General features: G+C 34.7%; 1 protein-coding gene across 1 annotated transcript in view; it reads left to right on the forward strand.

Moving 5' to 3' along the window:
• PAPOLA (poly(A) polymerase alpha) overlaps window positions 1-19,004 on the forward strand; it is a gene marked incomplete at its 5' end in the record, with an annotated part of 35,542 nt that extends 16,538 nt beyond the window's left edge. The window contains 10 exons of the mRNA XM_010294765.1: window positions 2,976-3,029; window positions 3,800-3,919; window positions 5,590-5,699; window positions 8,390-8,511; window positions 10,173-10,315; window positions 11,620-11,720; window positions 13,236-13,456; window positions 13,855-13,920; window positions 15,578-15,652; window positions 17,878-19,004. Of these exons, the coding sequence (XP_010293067.1) occupies window positions 2,976-3,029; window positions 3,800-3,919; window positions 5,590-5,699; window positions 8,390-8,511; window positions 10,173-10,315; window positions 11,620-11,720; window positions 13,236-13,456; window positions 13,855-13,920; window positions 15,578-15,652; window positions 17,878-17,973 (1,108 nt within the window). The remainder of the gene's footprint in view (window positions 1-2,975; window positions 3,030-3,799; window positions 3,920-5,589; window positions 5,700-8,389; window positions 8,512-10,172; window positions 10,316-11,619; window positions 11,721-13,235; window positions 13,457-13,854; window positions 13,921-15,577; window positions 15,653-17,877) is intronic.
• Window positions 19,005-19,994: the final 990 nt, after the last annotated feature.

The raw sequence follows: 19,994 nt of genomic DNA on the forward strand, positions 1-19,994 counted from the left end.
GTGTAGTGCTCTGCCAGATAAGAGAAGATCTGATCCTTGCTCTGAGACCTACGTTTAAAAACATTTCTTCCCTGAAAGCATAGCTTTAGTAATCTGTAACACTTTCAATGGAAATAAGTTCCTAAACATCTATGTTGATAGTGAACACTTTTGACTTGTTAGCTCTGTTTCAAAATAAACAAATTTCAATGATGTGTGACTAAGGAAATCTACAGGCTAATACATACCTGCATGACAGGAGCAGATTAGAAATTGGGAAAATGGGAAAGTTGTTTTAATTTATTTTTCTTATTTTTGAAATGACAGCAGTTACTTGGAGTTAGGGAGTTATGTGTGTTATCTGCCCTTCATGTAGGTTTAAATTTTTCAGATGGTGGGGGGAAACAACAACAAAGAACATACGCTTGCTGGATATGGTGTTTTACAGGGAAATGGCAAGAATATGGATACAACATGAGTATGAAGTATTAAATGAGAATGAAATTATTAGAGCTTAAAACCAAGAGGGAAGTATGGTGATGAGATAAATAACACTCATTTAATGAGCTCTAGCTTATTGTTTCTCTGTTGTAAAGACAGATATCCTGCTAAATAGATAGAATATAAATGTACCTTTTAGAAAGGTACTTTGAACACTTGCCTTGATAGGACTTTATCTAAAGCACTGGATAATTCAAAGTGTATTTTGACCAATTTGACCAAATATTGGTAATTTGGCCAAACCAATATACTTTAAAATAATACCCTGCATCTAAAAATCACCACTGAGAGGTAGAAGCTTAACTTCAGAATTGTGTTTTTCTTTATCATGAAGTAATGGATACTCTGAATTAGACATATTCATTGCGATAAAATTACAAATGAAGAACTGATAACAAGTCTTGTCTTTGTAAAATTTAAGTGAGACCTTGAGACACTAAAACTAAGTATGTCTTAATTTTTAACAGCTTGTGCTGTTTACTGTTTATATTTTACTGAAAATGGCAATAGCATATTCCCAGTGATTAATCCCCCCTCAGCACTGTTTAACAGTCGGGGAGGGGCAGGCAGGGAGAAATTGCGTATTTTCCTTTTCCTTCTTTTTTTCAGCTAGTACTACCTGAGCAAAAGTATCTAATCATTATACTTATTTTCATAAATTAGGCTTAGGGTTTATTTCCTAGGTGCTTACCAGCTAGTTGAGGCTTACATATAGCCAAATTAAATTTTTTTTAGTTGTTCTTCAGAATTTTGTTTCAAAGAGCTGCTTTTAATGAGTAACTGGAAAATTAGTTTCTTCAAATATTTGCAGATTTGAGATTTGTCTCTTTCAGTTCTTACGTGGTTAAAAACAGCAAAAAGCTTAAGTTGTCTTTCCTATGAAATGAAACATTCTGCAAGTGTTCATGGTATGTATGATGTAGGAATCTTACGGATGATAGTTGCATATCTGGTGTTCCTTGGAAGAAATTGATATTAGAGATGAGTAACTTGTCATACAGAATTTGAGTAAAGGACTGTTATTCTCTTCTCCCTCTTTTTTTAAAATTATTTTTTAAGACTTCCTGTATCATTGCTAAATTCCACTTGAGTCAGCAGAATGTATGTTCCCAGAGAGAGTTAACTTTCTGAGAGAATTTGTTACACTGCCCCCCTCTACCCCCCAAGCAAGAATTCAGGTATTTTAGGAATATAAATGATTGAATCATGGTATCTTGCAAGTAACTAAAATGAGGATTTCAATAAGATAACAGGAAAAGGAACAAATCCTTAACATTTTTGTATGAAGCAGTTAAAAAAGATGCAAAAAAAAATTTAGATAAAACGCCCTATTCAGAAGGGGGAAGCAGTTTCTCCAAATCTCTTTTCCAGTCCTCTTGTTTTGTTGACATTCTCTGACTGATTTCAAAGTAGCATTTAGCAGCTGTTTTTTTTTCTCTTGCCCTGTAAAGATGAGCACAGAAACATGTAGTTAACTGGTTGGATCTGTTGCTTTTGATTTACTGTTACTATTTGAAGACCTGTAGCATCAGAGAGGACTCTTGGCACCATAGCTTTTCACCATCGTTGACCTTGTGTTCCTTTCTATGAGGTATATGTATTAGGGCTAATTCCTCATGTTACTACTGTTCTTTGAATCCTGCTCTGAAGATCCCTAAGTATACTCTATCAGTATAGAGTAATGCCAAGTTGGATGACTTGGGATGTTCAAACAGATTTCCAAGCTAAACTTCTGAAAAACCTGACTGTAGACATGTAAGGTTCCCCTGCCTCCCTCATTATGAACTCAAGTTAAAAGTAATCATTCCCCATTCCACTGTCCTTGGGCTTCTTTGTTTAAAATACCATTCTTGCTTTGTATACTGTTTGTTTGAAATTTACTTACAGTGGGTATACACTGATTATCCTGGAATATAATTGAGAGCTTAAGAATTATCATCAGAGGAAACATTCCTTGTGAAGTTTCAGATAAGTGTCTTCAGACAGTTCTAAAATGCAGATACACAATTTTTTAACCACACTTGATCATGTTATTTTTGACTTTGAACGAACAAATATATGCTAACCACTCTCTAACTATTCAGAAATAATGTTGCGACTAAGACTACTGACATATGTATGGATGGTTGTGTACAGTTGTCTTTACTTGCAAGAAATCCCTAGTATAAATCCCTGATCTCATTAGATATTGAAATTTCTGTATTGTTTTCAACTAGTGCTATGTTCCTAGCCTTTTATTGTTAAGGTTATTGTTATTAAAGTATAGTTGCAAATGTCCCTAAAATCTGAAATGTTTCAAGAAGTCCATTAGTCGCACGCTTGGGGGACATAGCCCCTTTGTCTACTTACAATACTTAATTTTATTATAGGGTATATACTTAAGCTAATAATCTGTAGTTTGCAATGTAGAACTTACTGCAAAGTTTTAATGTTAAGGTTTGAATGTCTAGTTTTAGAAGTATAAATAGAATAGCGTATTGTCTTTATCTCCAAAGGCATTATATTGTACTTCTAGCAAGCGCACCGACAGAAAAACAGCGACTAGAATGGTGAGTATAATGCTTGCTATTTAAAAGAAAAACAAAAAACACCAAACAACAAAACCAAACAAAAAAACTGTCAACCTTGGATGCAAGGGAATATCTAGCGTACTTTTTAATGAAACAAAGTGGAGCTTCAGTGTTTCAAAATTAAATGGATGAAGATGGTACACTGCTGAAAAACAGTAAAAATGAAGAACCAGGGAGTGAAGGTTGTTGCTTGAATTTTGCTTCTTTACAGCACTGTCAGGTTCACTTTACATATCTTATTTTTTTAAGCTCTGTGCATTTTTTAAATAAGCAGTGTGAGCAAATATGTTTTTAGTCTCTAGAAATACTGTTTCTCAAAAAAAAAAAAAGCCTCTTTCCCTTGTTTCAGCTCTTTTTATTAGGGAAGTTTTGAGATTGTCAGATATTGGGAATTTTTTCATCTTTAAAATCTATCATCTGAAGCCAAAAGAATATTGGAGAAATATGTTGGAGTTTCTTGCTGACTGCCTTTTACTGATATGTAATGTCTTGCTATTTAATTCCATTTGTAAAATCAGGCCATAATGAGACCTTCAGGCCATTCTTAAGCTTCCCTTACATTAGTTTTTGTAACGTGTTCACTTGGTTTATTGATCTGGATTAATCTGTCATGTATAGCGCACTAGTTCTTTTGTAGTCTCAAATATTAGTGTAAGGAGAATGTTAAAGATTTTACCCTGATATATGAAGTTAGATACTTCTATTATTTCATATTAATGAGAACTTGCTAATAAATAACATTTATGCAGGGTGGGCTTGGTGGAATCAAAAATCCGTATTCTAGTTGGAAACCTGGAGAAGAATGAATTCATTACACTGGCTCATGTGAATCCACAGTCATTCCCAGCACCCAAGGAGAATCCTGACAAGTAAGAAAAACTGTTTTTTCATGTAATGGTGAGGAACTAACTTAGCTAAAATATCAATTCATTAATAAATAAACTAGCATTTTTACAGAATCTTAAATGGATTAATTTTTAATGACAGCACCTAAAGCCAAACAGTTTTCAACTCTTAAGTACTATTTGTAAAATTAGATATTATTTATTCTGTATAAAAATGTTTCTAAGCCGGAAAAGAACTTTAAGGAAAGAACATATTTTTGCTAATAACTATTAATTGCATAATTTCTTGCCAGTAATAGGCGTTAGTTACTGCTGCTTTAGCTGTTGTTTGAACATCTAGTATCAATTGGTAAGACAGTTTTAATTATGAGGCAGCACTGAGAATTGTCTAGAACATCAGACAGCAGAACTGAAATCTTGAGTAACTAAGTACATTTAATGTTACTAAATTTAGCAGTTGAGATGAATGTCATTAAAACTTGGCAATGGCTGATGTTAGAATTCCTTGGGACGTGGAAACAGTGGAGCGAACACCAAGCACTACAAATTGTTTAGGTTTATATATGTTTTTCAACTCCTTCCCCTTCTGCCACTCCCTCCTCCCCTACTCAAAACAATGATTGCAGGTGTGTGGGCTAGAACTCTTTTTAGTGTTGTAATTAACTTGTAAGGAGTCATATTTGTGTGAAGTGAAAGATGGAGAAGAAACTTTTGTCTTTGCTGCGAATACGTGAAAAGCCTTGTTTACCTTTCACACAGCCTTTTCCAGACATAACTGCTTCAAGTGACAGCATGGTGCTACTCTTTTAAAATTATATACATAAATGACATGCATGTTCCAAGTGAAATTGGACAAAAGTAGGCACTACCTCTTCAACACCATTTTAGTGGGTAAATACAGCTACAACTGCCTGCATAATCACAGGCTCCGATTTAGCTCTTATTTCAGAGGACCTGATGTGGGCAATGCTTTTAGGAAAGGTCATTTTTCCCAGTGTAAACAATGTATGTTCTTTCACCTGCCTGCCTAAGTTTGTTCGTTAATTGATTGGAAAAAGTGTTCTTCTGAAATAGCCTTATAGGGAAAAGACATTTGAATTAAAACATTAAATGGCTTGAGCTGCTATAGAAGTGTTGCACTATATTCTATAATAGTGTAATAGTTCAGCTTCTATGTATACTGTGTGAAGATGAGCTGTTTTCTTACGTGGAAACTGCGCTTTGTGGTCAGTTACAGCTAGGAAATTTGACAGTTGAAGACAAGCTTAGGTGGCAAAATGGAAGTTGTTTAGTCAGGGAATAGATTCTGACTGCTTTCAGGGTCAGGTGCTGAAAATCTGTCCTCTCAGATCTGTTACCTTTGAAATCTATTTCCTTCACAGTTGCGATGGCTAGTTGTAACTCCCAAAAATGAGAGAATCTATACGGAAGCACAGTTGAATAAGTAATCTACGGATTATCGTTGTTCATCACATTTGCTGGCGATAGATGTATCAGTGTTTCATGACTTTTTTTGTATTGTGAATGAGAAGGGAATGTCGTTAAGCCAGTTTTGTTTTTTGTATTTCTGTGGCTAGCTCCCCATTGCTAGTGGAGCTAAAATGAACAACTGTTGTCTGTTGCAGCAGATAACTTACTAGATTACTCAGTTCTTTTGTCAGTATTATATGACTGTTTTATGTAAAATTTTCCAGGGAAGAATACCGTACAATGTGGGTGATTGGGTTGGTGTTCAAGAAAACCGAAAATTCAGAAAATTTAAGTGTCGATCTTACCTACGACATTCAGTCTTTTACAGACACAGGTGAGTTTTGCTTTCTAGATGTTCTGCTATTAATAAAGTTGCTGAAGTTACTGTCTTTGTTTATAACATACTCTGTTATAGTAGTAGAATTGTATGTAGACATAGACTACAAGAATTTAGCAAAGGAATTAGGGTGTTATGTAATGAAATACAGTTTTAATGAGTTTTAATGCTTCTAGATGCTTCAGACTAATCGTTTTCAGCTTGTTTTCATTAAAACTGATTGAAATGATGAACACAAATATTTCAGATCTCACTAAAAATGGTACATTATATTGTGATCTTTATTAAACAGACAAGTTTGTTATCATATGGAAACTACGTCGCCTAACCTCATTTTGACAATATGTGTGTAGTTTAAATATTTTTTATTGCTTGATGAAACTGAATTTCTCAGTCCATTAAAGCCGAGTATCTAGCAGACTCTAGAACAAAATGCCTTTTATTCCATGGCATTTTATACTAGCTAGTTGGTTGAGTAACTTTCACATCCAACACTAAGTGCAAGAAACCATTTTGATTTTTTCCGATGTTTACTTTTTGATTCACGAAAATAATACAGAACAGGCATAAAAATACGTAAGCAAAGAATTGGTAACAGCTGGAGAGTGTGACTCTCCAGAGTCTTAAGACTAAGATAAGTCTGTCAAAGATACTGTTCCTTTCTATCTTTTTTTTTTTTAAACAAATTACAGTTAACTCTATAAACATATTTGAGCCTTAAAGGAATGGGTTCAAGTGCTACCTAAAGCAACCCTGGTCTCTGGATTTCTAAGAATCTGGAAGAGAAAAAATTGTACACCTTCATCCCCCCCCAGTGTGGATGTATGAGTGAACGTAATATATACGTAGATATATTAAGTAAATCATGACAAGGTTTGAAAGTTCTTTATTGTCATATATAGCTGCAGTAGGGGATCTGTGTGTGTGTATATATCCATATCTGCCTTTTTCTGTCAAAGGGATTTTTATTTTCTTGAGAGGTGGAATGTGCCTTCTGATTATAAGTGGTGAAGGTGAAACTATAGACATATCATCCTAATTTTTGAGAATATAGAAAAGGCAGCATGGCTGCTGCTTTGAAGGAGTGAAGGAATCTATGTATTACAGTTTCTCAGGTCTTTTATTGTTTATAAACAGATATTTCAGTAGTTTTCTTGTCAGAGAATTTTGGTATGAAAAGAAATATAAAACTTGCACTTATGATTTTGAACAATTTATTTGCACTATATTCAAATCTGAAATTTGTCTAAATATATGCAATTTTAAATGAAATAACATTTAATCAAAATCATTGTAGACTGTGATGCATAGTTTTCAGTTCAATAAGTAAATACACTTCCAAAAGTAACCAACTAGCAAACGATTTCTGTTTGTGTGTTGTGGGTTTCTTTGTCATCTCAAACTAACATGGGTCTGTCTTCATTGTTTTTAATCCGTCCCAAAAACTTCTGTTTGCCTTGTCTTTTGGAATAGATCTTAAGATTTTATTAAAACTACTGAATTATTTTAAAAATGAAGTTGTGGAATAGCTTTCTTTTTAGTGGGAGCAGGGGGAGGAAGAGAGTCATGAAGTCTGGGCTAGGTTTTCCTTGTACTAAAATTTTGGTCTAATGTCAGGAATATGGAATGCTTTAACCATGTCTGGCTTTCCTGAGCATGCCCCTGCCTTAACTGTAACTTGTATAATCTTTACACAGAGGCTTTATAAGCTTCTTCAGTACCAAAAATTAGTGTAGTAGGCTCTTTAATATGCAATATTCATTGAGCTCTTTGTGTGTCTGTCAACAGCTTTTTAATTACACGTTCACAGCCTATTCAATGAGATTCCTTAAAGTTTGCAGAACATACTGTGAATAAGGGAGATACCTCTTACGTTTTTGTATTTAAGATCTACACAATTTTTTTTATTCATACATCTGCCACAGCTTTGTTCAACATTGTATAGAAAGTTGATGTAAAAGAACAACAAATTTTTAATTTTTCCTGGCTTTTACTTGAACCCAAGATGCTGGGTTGACAGTATAGTTCCTTCACTAGCACTAACCATGTAGACTCACCAGAAGTAAATCTTCTGAAGTGAAAAGAAATAGCTCATTATAGTAGACATAATTAGAAAAAAAAAAAGGTAAAACAACAACCAAAAGAACCCCAAAACACAGCAGAAAAAAAACCAAACATAAATCACTTCTGCATAAAAATGTAGTGGTATCTGAATTGCCAGAATAATTTGTAATATGTTAGCTGGCACACAAGCATTCAATTTCTGAATGAGAACTCATTTGCAAAAATAGCAGCTGAATCAACTGTGAAGAAAATAGTTTTATGTAAATACGGTGTTTCTTATGAGGATATCTTATTTCTATCTTTAGTCCCTTTGAGATGAAATGAAGAATTCACTTCAGAGCTGTTACTGTTAAAACTTGTTAACAATATAGTTGAGAGCACTGTGTGCTTGCAAGCTATTTTTCTTGGAAAACAGGTTACCTGTTTCCTAACTAATGTTTTGGTGTTTGTACTATCAGCAGTGGCATAGTAGGCAGTTCACTTTTTTTCTTCCAGAACAAGGAAATGCTATGCTTAGTCGTGAGGGTAATAAATGTTCTGAAATGCAAATTGTTTCTGCCTGGGCAAGTAAGTGGACTTTGCAAAATGCTTCAATATGTCTTAATGTTATTCTAATTGTGTAGTTTATAGGCAAGCAATAAACAGCAAAATGTTTGAGATGGATATGAAGATTGCTGCAAGGCATGTGAAACGTAAGCAACTTCACCAACTGCTACCTAATCACGTGCTTCAGAAAAAGAAAAAGGTAAACTTGACTAATATTTAGAGCAATAAAAACATCATTGAGAAATTATTCCTGAGCTTTTTAGGTTTAGTAATCAAAGAACTCAAATCACATATTGAAAGCTTAGTTTTACCTGTATAAGCAATGTGATCTCACTTGACTGTTAGCAGTATTACTAGATGCACTAAATAATTCTAGAGTTCCTAGAACATTAACGACATGGATAGTATCTTCAGGTCTGGCTGAAATACCATATTTTGTTGGCCTTCTGAAATGAAACAGATTTAAAACAGTATAATACTAAGGTTTTAAAGCTCTCTTGCTATTTTAACATGCAGGTCACCTAAAGGAAGCATCTGTAATAATACCAATAGAACAATTAGTCAAGCAATTCTTGCTATCTCCAGCTTTTCCCTCTTGAGTTGTTATTACTTAGACTTTCCTGTAAGTCTCCTAAATGTAAAATCACAAGTCATCAAACAGAAGCAGAGTAGAATGTTGAACTTGTTGCTGCCTTTTATTCTAAGATGGTAGTCTGTTGTTGTAACTGAGATTGAATACTTTTGAGGATAATTTGAAGGAAGGTATTCTTCAGCCTGCAACTTGGCAGCTTCTGGTATTGTATGCTCTTTTAATTAAGAGTAAAAGACCTAAATGACAGTTTTGACATCAGAAAACTGCCCATTGCTTAGCCAGGACAATTTTTTCCCTCAATATCTAGTTTACCTGTGTGGCCATACATGAGAATGGTAGCAATTTAAAAAAAAATTTTAATTAAGCTGTTATGTTGGATGTGACTTACTTTCAGTAGAGGCAGGAAGAAGGGGGTGGGAGATACTAAATTTAACAATTTAGTCTGTATTTTGAAATCCCTGCTTCTTTGTGTTAGCTTAATCTGAGAGCAAGACAGGTTTGCTTGTTATTGTGAGTAGCTATAGCACTGTTATATACTCTTGTTTAGGTATATCTGAATAATGTGCTCTATTACTATAGCTGTTTTATATTAGCTGCTTTTTTAAGAATAGGAAATGTTGTATTGAAACCAAGTGTAAATCTGTTTGTAATACATTTCAGAGGACAATGTAAATATTAAGTAATAGATCTCTTATAGTAGTACTATGTCACAGGAGGATATTCTTCTTCACTAAGTTCAAATAGGTCTCTAAATTCTTTGTATTAGTTGTGGTTTTGGTGTATGTCAGTATTACTTTGAAGTTAATAATGAAAGCAGTATCTATAAGCCCACAAAAATAAAGAAATGTGAAATAAAGCTGAAAATATAATCACTAAATGTAATAACAGTTTATCTTACGGTTTTGAACGTCATTGGTTCAGATGAATCTGAATTGTGAATGTGGAAATGTAAATGCTTGTAGTGACAGGATAGTGAATTATTTACATGTAAAAGGATTTGAAAATTGCCCATTCATGTTTTGCATTTAAAATACTCCTGCTTTCAATTTTTTTTCTAAAAATTACTTAAATTTAGCTGCATTTAAGGCATGCATACATACTTAGTTCATGGTGGAAGCTTATCACTGTTAAATCCCTTCTTGTTTCTTTTTTCTTCACAGATGTAACAGCTAACATTTTGCATAGCTGAACTATTACATCATTTGAATCTTTGTTGATTTTTAAGCCCTTAAGACTAATATAATTTTCTTTTGTCTTGTGGATTGCAGCATTCAACAGAAGGGATCAGGTTGACAACTCTGAATGACAGCAGCCTAGACTTGTCTATGGACAGTGATAACAGCACGTCTGTGCCTTCGCCTACTAGTGCTATGAAGACGAGTCCATTGAACAGTTCTGGAAGTTCTCAGGGGTAATGAAGACTTTCAGTCTTGTTCCTGCTTTCTGTTCCTTAATTACTTGTGTTAAAAGCATAGCAAATACTGCATGTATGAGATACTACGGTTATCTAGGTGTGAATGTTTCAAATCGGAGCTTGCAGACATTCTTATTTCCAGTTTGAGCACTAGAGCAGGGCTAAATTTGGGAGATAAGAGGCATGGCATTGGACTTCAGATGAGGAGTTTTAAGGTTGGGTAAAGATGCTTAGAAGAAGAAGGTGATATAAAAACTTGCAGTACGAGGCTGTGAGGTAGTGAGCAGGAAATTGAGGTGTGAGAGTGAGAAAGTTATATGTGAGTTTTGGATCAAAATGTGAGACAAGTTTAGGCTTTCTGTCTGAGAAATCAGTAGTGCTACTGCTATTACTACTGAAATCTATGCAAATTAAGCTTAGGAACATAATTTTCAAAATGTACATATTAATGTTTATCTTAAGCTGAACTTCATGTGTTAAGTCTTTTGCTGCTTAAATGTCAATTTGCCCAAGTAAATGGGATTCTACTCTCTGTTCTTTCAAGAATCTCTTGTTCATCTAGCTGATACACAGAGAAGTTAACATCAATCTCCAATAGTTGTGCAGTATTAGGTTTATATTACAGGATAAAAGAGTTTAGTGAACTTAACTTACTCCTTTTGACAAGTGATCTTTTAGTTAGTCTTCCTTGGTAAATGATTTCCAATAGTTGATGCCACTGACCATGCTCTTAAACCAAGTCTATGATATCTAGGATATCCCACTTGCAGTGGAAACTCTTTTTAGGCACATACTGCTTCCCCGTTTCTTGAATATGAAAAAACAATTTTTTTTGTCATGTGGAATCCCAGGTCTTTGCTGAGGAAGTCCAGACTTGAAGTCATAGTTGTAATGGTGTGTGTAGATTGAAAACAAACTTTCTATTTTAGTCCTTCTACACTGGTTTTGTTCCATCCTTCTGGAAAATAGATGCTGTGTTTTCCCCTGCACCTTACTGGGGCAGACATTGCCATAATTTTTGCCTTTTTTAAATGCAGCTTCTTACTTGTCTAAAAAACTGTCTTTGGAGTGATTCAGATTGAAGATTTGAAATAGCTTCTCTTGTTCAAGTTTGATAGTAGATTTCCAATGCTCATTTCTGTCTTCCTGCTGTGACATAGTATTATAAGTTCAGATCCATTATGTAGGTAAAAATCCTATCAGCTAAGGCTACTGGCCACGCATATGGTGTGATGAAAGGTGGATCATACAGCACCATAGTTTTACTAACGTTCAGCATTTCGTCATTTTTCTCTTTTTAGCAGAAGCAGTCCTGCGCCAGCTGTAACAGCAGCATCTGTGACCAACATACAGGCTTCTGAAGTCACTGTGCCACAAATAAATTCCAGTGAAAGCTCAGGGGGTAAGGAAAATGGCATAGCATATAATTTCTGTTGAATTTTGTAACGTTTATAAAGCAGTTTTTCTTCCTGTTTGAGGTCTTTACTTAACATGTGCTATAACATATTCTCCTTGATATACAGGTGTAACTAATTTCTTTAGGACTTGGGAAATCATGGCAGAATATTTTGTGCCGTGATGTTTGTTTATTCTTTCATTCTTAGGGTTTTATATTTGCCTTTCACAACAGCGATCATTTTTCCAGTGACCTGATGCAGGTCTGTAGTTCAGTTGGTCAAATTAGGAAAAACTATCTAAAACTGGAGGAACAATTTTGGTTGTTTAGTTAAAGCCAAGGGGTGGTTCTGTACTGTCTAATCTGTCTTCCCATGTTCCTTGTGCTTCATGAAATTGATTCTAGGAATGAAAAAGACTCAGATGTAAGCAAAACACATGTTCCCAAAAATGCTCACAAATATGTCCCACTGTGTGCTGACTTTATCCTCTATATTTTTTAAAAGAAAAAGAATACTTCATATTTAAAAAAAAAATGAGTGAAAGAACAAAGGTATCTGGTGAAAAAGTTCACTTAGCTACTCCTCTTGTTTTGATGGAACTTTAGCTCTACACAAGGAGCAAGTCAGAAATTGATGGAAAAGGGAACCAACTCTCTCAAGATGAGATCTCTCTTATTTCACTCTGACATGTTGCATGACGGAGTCTTACTGTTCTCTGACTTTTATCATAAGTCACAGGTGCATTAATGTGAGTAAATTTGTCCATGAGCACTAAATGGAGCTGAAGTGGCATGACTGTTTTTTGGATTTGGAAACATATCAGAAGTTGTTCATTCTTGCTTTTTGGTTAATCAAAAGCAGTCATGTGATAACTATTAATGAAGAATTTTCTCAATGTAATTTTTCTCATCCTGGAGCATTTCCCTATGTGTGCTTACTGTTTTGAGGCAGGCAGTTGATGAGGTAGAGCTTTGTCACATGGAGCATGTTTCAGAAGGATGTATGGAATGTCAGATCTGTATCTGATGCTCTGTGATGACTTTGTATCTGTCATTGTGTACTCTGAGCCCAAGAAACGATAAACCTTGTGTTTGAGTGACAAAGGGAGTGTTGGACTGCTCTTGGATTTGATATTAAGGCAGTCTTTGGCAATGCATATATATGGCACAGTATAGAAACAGTAAAACTTATTTGGGTACCAAGAATAATATATCTATATTAGCACAGAGCTCTGTCAGGGCTGTTAAGCAGGGTTAGTTAGACCAAGCAGAGTGTAACTGACATGGCTACCCTGGATCTGGTACAGGAATTCTGTCTCAGAATGAGCTTGAACCTAAACTGTGCTGTGTATGCACACCTACTGTTCCAGATGTGATGCTTATACCACTAACTGTACCACTTACTTGACGCCTACTTGATAACAGTGGTTTTGAATAGAGACCAAAAATACCAATGACTGAACTGAAATGGTTATGTTGAAACTCGTCTTGCTGAAGCTTTTATAAATTATTTATCCGTAGGTACTTCAAATGAAAGCATTCCTCAAACTGCCACACAACCAGCCATTTCTCCACCACCAAAGCCTACCATCTCTAGAATTGTTTCCTCAGCATATCTGTTAAATCCATCACCAAGAACTTCAGGAAATGTTGCAACAAAAATGCCTAGCCCTGTCACAGCAGTGAAAAGGACATCTTCTCCCCATAAAGAAGAGTCTCCCAAGAAAATGAAAATTGAAGAGGTATTTGAGATTTTTGAGATCATGCCATAGCAATGTCCAAAACTTTGCATATTCATTTCAGCTGCAGAGCACTGATTCTCATATTCCACGTTTCAAATATTTTAAGTGGGGTGTATATTTCCTACTCTGATTGCATTGCTGCTTTATGTATTCAGCTTGCATAGGTGTTAGTGGTTTTTTTATTATGCTGATATTAGTCATGTGACATGTGCTGCCTTAGCACAAACTCTAAGATTCTAAATTCATGCCTTAAAAGCAATTTTTTTGTTATACTCTAACATGTTAAGTCTTACAACTAATTCTATCTTCAAAACACTTTACAATCTTATTTTCTTGTTGTTTTTTTTAAAGTATGTTTTTATGACTTTTAATCGTTTCTGGGTTTGTTTGCATTTCAGCAGGATGAAATAAGTGAAGATACTAGCTGTATAGATTTGAATGAGCATGAGAAAATGGAAACTAAGGTATCTATGCCTAGACCATACAATTTAGTGTATATTAATCAGGACTCTTCCTTGTGAAAATTACTGTGTTTCCAGCTTGGAATGACTAAGAGTGCTTGTAGATACAGTATAGACTCTCCAATAAAGATATCAAAATGATATGTTATTTTTCAATGTATACGTCAATATTAATGAACTGCAGTGCATTACCCGCTGCCAGGCTAACCTGTGTCTGAGTCCATGGTCACGTAGGACAGTGATTTCTTCGCTGGTCATTCATACAGTATTATGCAAAATGAGCAAAAAAATTAATGATGGTACTTACATTTAAATTTGCTAAATCATATCAGGGATGTGTCTATATGCCTTTCTTTGCCTGCATCCCAAACTCCATGTGTGTTACTTAGTTAAAGAACAGTTGTCCTATGAATTTCACTGGGATTTTTGCATATTGGACTGAGAATCCCAAAGCCAGGTGCTACCTTGTTAATTTTTAGATTAGAAATTTTTCAAATGATGGTAGATAAATCTTCTCTGATAGTGAAATTGTTTTATGAAGTTACAGCATACCTTTTGGGGACTTCCAGAGATTCAAGTGTGTCCCTCCAGTATCTTGTAATTTAGCAGACAATTTTTCTGCTTACTGGCAAACAGAAATGGTAAGTCTGTCTCTAGCCTTATGATAGCAGCTCTCCACTTTGGCGTATACAGTTTTTACAGGGCACATTCTGTTGTCTTTGGAATACTCCAGAAAATATGCTGAGAAATTAAAATATCTATTAAAACGTTCAGGTGCTTTGGTTTATGGTTTCCACACCCCTAAGTGAGGAATTGTAGCTTGTTATGTGGTCACCTTCAAATCTCTTTGAACTGAAGACAGGTGAAGGCAGAAATGCATGTAAGCCCTAAATCCTAACATTGAAAATAGATTCTCTGGATAAAGATCATTTTAAAAGACATAGGTAATCCTGTTAGTTTTTATTGTCAGTTTCCTCTAAATCTATGTCCTTAATGTCCATAGAAGGAAATGGAGGAATTAACTTCTTTAACATAAAGATAGGTTTTTCTCCATTGAAATGCATGCCTTTTTGTTAGGCTATGGTTTACTAAATGGTACAATTTTAACTAACAGGCTGTCTTCATTAAAATGAGAATGTGCCACTGTCCTCCTTTAGCCATGCGGACCCACTGTTTTACCTTGAAAAGCTCTGACATTCAGCTGTTCATCCAGAAAGCTGATTCAGCCCATTAAAGTATTGGGAGAGCTTTTCTGGCAGAACGGTGAAAGGACCGGAGAAGCAGTTGAATTTTGCAACAAATTCAGTAGCTTTTCACAAGGTCTTCCTTGATACTACACTTCTTGCCTTTAATGAGCTGAATGATGTGTAATGTTTTCCTGTAGGATTCTGTATAAAAGGCGTTAAGTGGTTAAACAAGTGACAACTGAGAAGTGATGTAGCTTGTGTTGATGTCAAATTCCTAATCAGCAAAACATTCTCTAGTGTGGTGATTTTTTTATTATAAAAGGATGGGTATCAGTGCAGAAAGTACTGATACTTGCCTTTTTTCTTTTGCTGTATATGCACAATTTAAGGTATTCTGGTTAAAAGCTGTTTATACAGAACTCCATTGTAATTGGAAGTAGTGTAACTGTGTTGGTGTTTTTGGGTTTTTTTAGGAGCAGCTTGAGACAGAAGTGAATGTTAATTCTCAAACAGAAACTCTTCAGACAACTTCTCTGCAAGCTCCTCAGGTACTGTTTTTAAAAACAACACCTCTCTGCGTGTGTGCTAATCTGCGGTGAAAACATAGAAATTAAAACGAGTCCACATGTTAAAAATAAATGTATAATTTTTAATGTAAATCCACTGTATGGAAAGCTGCTTGTTGTTACTGTCACAATTTTTGTGTTTTAGATGGTCATTGACCTTATTGAATGTGCATTGTAGCTAAACATGTATGGCTTGCCATACAAACTGACCGAAGCTGGATTCGCTCTTCTGAATTGTGCCTTCAAAGTAAGGGGCTCAGTTTATTCCTTTGTGCTTTGCACATCACAGAATAATAGTTTCTAACAAGGAAACAGATGCTTTAAATAGCTGCTGCTCAAAGATATCCTGGTAGAAGTGGAGCATGTCTGAAATGTAACTTCAGATACTGATACGTGGTATGAGAGAGAGAAGTTGTAGTCCTATAATTCATTAGCCAGCTGTGTTACTTCACTGCAGGTATTGTAAGTGTAAGGAGCATTGGAAAAATAGATACTAAGTTAAGAATTCTGTGGTATTCAGTTGAATTTTTGTTCCTAATGTTGTAACAACATTTAGAGAACACGTCTTTGTCTTTACTAGCATTTTTAAGCTTCTCTTACTGCTCTACTGATTAAAGTTTCACCATCGCAAAAACATTTTATGCACTTTACTCATTTAATGATGTGTAGTAAATATATTGATTAAAAATGGAGATATATTGCAAAAGGATTAATGGTATTGTTTTTGTTACCAGACTATTAAAAAAAAAAACAAACCCCAACCCAAAAAGTTGTTTTGTAACTTTTTGTTACAAAACAACAGTTCTTATTATCACTTTCATGAACTATGTGAGCAGTTCTGAATAAAGGTACTAAAACTGGCAAAAGTCTAGATGTTACATGGGTACTCTAAATTGCTTCAGGGAAATTTTTAGGTAATTTAGTATACCAAGTTTGTTTTACCTGTTTTTGAGGGATGATTAGTAAAGCTTTGTAGCTTTTACAAATTGAGTAGTTGTTACTTTAGCAAAGTAATCTAGAAACTGCAGAAGTATGGCCTTTTCTGTTATTTTTCAGTATTCTTGTTGGCTTTGTTTAAAACACTGCTCATGTTGCAGAAAATAGAAACATGTTAAGCTGCAGGTCAGCACCAACCAGAGTGGGCTACTGGGGGGAGGCGGGAGGTCAAAACTATTTTGCCCTGAGTCCCTGTTGCATTGTGCTTTGCTACTGTCAGTCGGTGTTAACTCGATTGATTTCTTTTTAATAAAACAACAATTAAAAGCAGTCGTTTTAATGGAGTTTTTCCCATGTATCAAATGTACCTTATACTAATTTTGAATGTTTATAACAAGAAAACATTTTCTGATAAATCATGGGAAGTAACACATAACAACTGGGTTATTAGGATGACAAATAATCTGCCGAAGTGAAGGAGAAATACTTAAAAATTTTAAAAAAACCCCAACCCTCCCAAACACAACAATAGAGGCTTGTTAGGCATGTGAGGAATTAATGAATCGTCCTGAATCTTGAGCGCGTTCCTTTTCTGTGTTTTTCTTTATTTGGCTTTCGATAAAATTTTGCTGAATGGGATTTAAGTTTTTTAAGTGAGGAAAAAAGTGTTCAGATTATTTTCAACGTGAAATTCTTAACCCAGTCATAAAGCAGTGTTTTAGAGTTCATCATACGTTTTCCATGTAACTCTACACCGATATGAAAAGTTGGAAATTTGGCTGTAAACAGCTTTTAAACAGCCTGAAATATGAATGTATGAAAGACACATACTTTGCATTGGGGACAGGTTTTTATCATTCCACTGTAAAGGGCTGAATTGTTCAAAGGAACTTTTAAATAGTAAACATGTAGATCAGATAGTAGATGTCGCTGATCAAGCACACTTATTATCTGGATATTATGTTTTATTATAATACAGGTCATTAGTAGGCTCAGCTTTATCTGCAGGACTTCCTAATTTCTTGCAGTTGTCGAAACAGGAAATGCACGCTATGAAACAGGCTCTTGTACAAATTTTCCTTAATAATGACTGTGTAGGCAACAGGAATATCTGCTGCTATATTTATAATTTCTAATTATCCTTATCTTGCTATATTCTTAAAAACTCTTGTAAGGAATTTGTTTTTGAAAGTTAGTGCCAATTACCACAATATTTTTATTTTGGTATTTACAAAGCTAAAATACAACCAAACTTCTTCTTTTCTTTTCAGAAAACACCCAGTACAGACCTTTCAGATATCCCTGCTCTCCCTGCAAATCCTATTCCTGTTATCAAGAATTCAATAAAATTGAGATTGAACCGGTAAAAACAACCTCAGGGGTCCATAAACAGTATCTGCCAACTCAACCTGTTGTCTTCTAATACTAGAAAAAAAGGAGAACGGAGAGTGCAAGACTAGAACATGATCGTAAATGGATTTAGGTATATTTTGTGCACTTCCCTTTCTGGGCTAAAATCACCACTTGATTGGAAGTCCAGGTTAGTATGTGAAGCCAGGAGTACAATTAATGTGTTAGCAACAGTTGCATTAAATATTTCGAAGGATTACTGCCTTTAAAAACATGAACACTATTTGTAGCCATATTTGACATTCTGATTGAATTTGTTTGATGCATTGTTTCAAAATTGAGATAAAACTGGCATAAGAATCCCTTAAATGCACTTTTATGTACTTTTTTTATTGGAGTATGACTAATTTTAGATCTTCAGCTGATACACTTTCGTTTTATTGAAGAATCTTCAATAGTAATAATTAATAGTAATCTGCAAATTGGATGATGTTCTATGATATACTATACACTGAAAACGAAGTGTGTAGTATATCTAGTTCAACTGCCATCAAGCAGCAGTAAGCCTTTAAAATGAAATGTCAAATCTTGAGGTTATAAGACTTATGTTGAGGAAGTAATTGGGAAGTTTTGGTATTGGTGGGACATCATTAAGACGTGGTCTACTTTTATTTATAGGATTGTTTTAAGGTGCATACAGATCAGCAGTCAAATGGCAAATAAACTTTACTTTGAGCTAATCAAACTCCTTACTCCCTTTTTGATCCCTTTATTTCTTGGGAAAAGCTTTTGCGTTTAATGTTGGGGTTTTTTTGCAGCTTGTATGCACCAATATAGGACAACAGTTACTTATACAAAATAAAAATAAGCCAGGCCCTCATTTGAGTTCCCCCCTGCCCCTTACCTAATCATAAAATCTTGTGGCCTTTAGGCACAAATTCAAAATTTTGTCCCATGACTAAAGTGTTTAAGTAAATATTGCGTGCCTGTGAAATACAACACCTGTCTTGATGGCCTTTGAATCACTTAATATAAGATGATTTTTGTACACTCCATGAAAGTCCTGTATTCATTAAAAAGCTTCAAATTTTAAATAAAGGCAAAAAGATTTTTCCCTAAGAATTTTAACCTTTTTATTTTTAGATGGCTCATCAGAAATAGTTTTACATACTGAACAACATTGAATTTTTAAAAATCATATTTCTAGTAAGCACTTGACATCTAGTAAGCTCTCTTACTCCTATTTTTTGTTCTTGTAGTCCTAACAAAAAAGATAAGTAACAACTTTTTCTTTTGAAAGAACTGAATCAATCTCTCATGGTGAAGAACAGCAGTATTTGAGGAACATGAGGGATACCAACAGTAATACCAGATGTAGATAACAAACTTCATGTTACTATTACTTAAGTCTGAAATACGTGGGATGTCAAATCATACTTCCCATACTTTGATTAGCATGTTTTATGAACTCCCTTCTCCCATTGTGCTTCATCCTACTACATGTGCATCTTTCATGTTAAAATTAAATTACTTACACTCTTCCCCTTATCCTTCTAAATTAATTCTCCAAAGTCAGAGTGTAGCTTATCTTTTACTTAGGCTGTGCAGTAACTGAAGGGTTTGGTTTTTTTTTTTCCATTTGTCTAAGATGTCTAGTATACAATATTTCTCTTTTCCTTGCCCTGTGCAGCCTGCTGTCGTCCACCCCCCAAAGAAGGTTATATTAACAATTGAAGTGTACAAGGTGTCTGTGTATTTTGTGTAGCTATGGAGTTTAGATCGAAATTGCCAGGCACAAATTTAGTCTTGTCATTTTGTTTACACATCGGAAAATCTTTTTCATTTTATTAAACGTTTCATGTAACTGCACCCAAGTTTTGCCAAGCTGGAAACTTGGAACCTTTCTGTATAGTGACTTTTTAATTCTAGTTTTCATAACCTGGAGATCAGACTGTTGCTTTCGCATGATGTACGTAGTGTCTCATGACTGGAGTTTGCTTTGTTTTATAGTATCTGTACTCCTTGTATTTTTCAAGAG

This window comes from Phaethon lepturus, unplaced genomic scaffold (assembly GCF_000687285.1).
Source record: "Phaethon lepturus isolate BGI_N335 unplaced genomic scaffold, ASM68728v1 scaffold8129, whole genome shotgun sequence".
In the NCBI taxonomy this organism is placed as follows: domain Eukaryota; kingdom Metazoa; phylum Chordata; class Aves; order Phaethontiformes; family Phaethontidae; genus Phaethon; species Phaethon lepturus.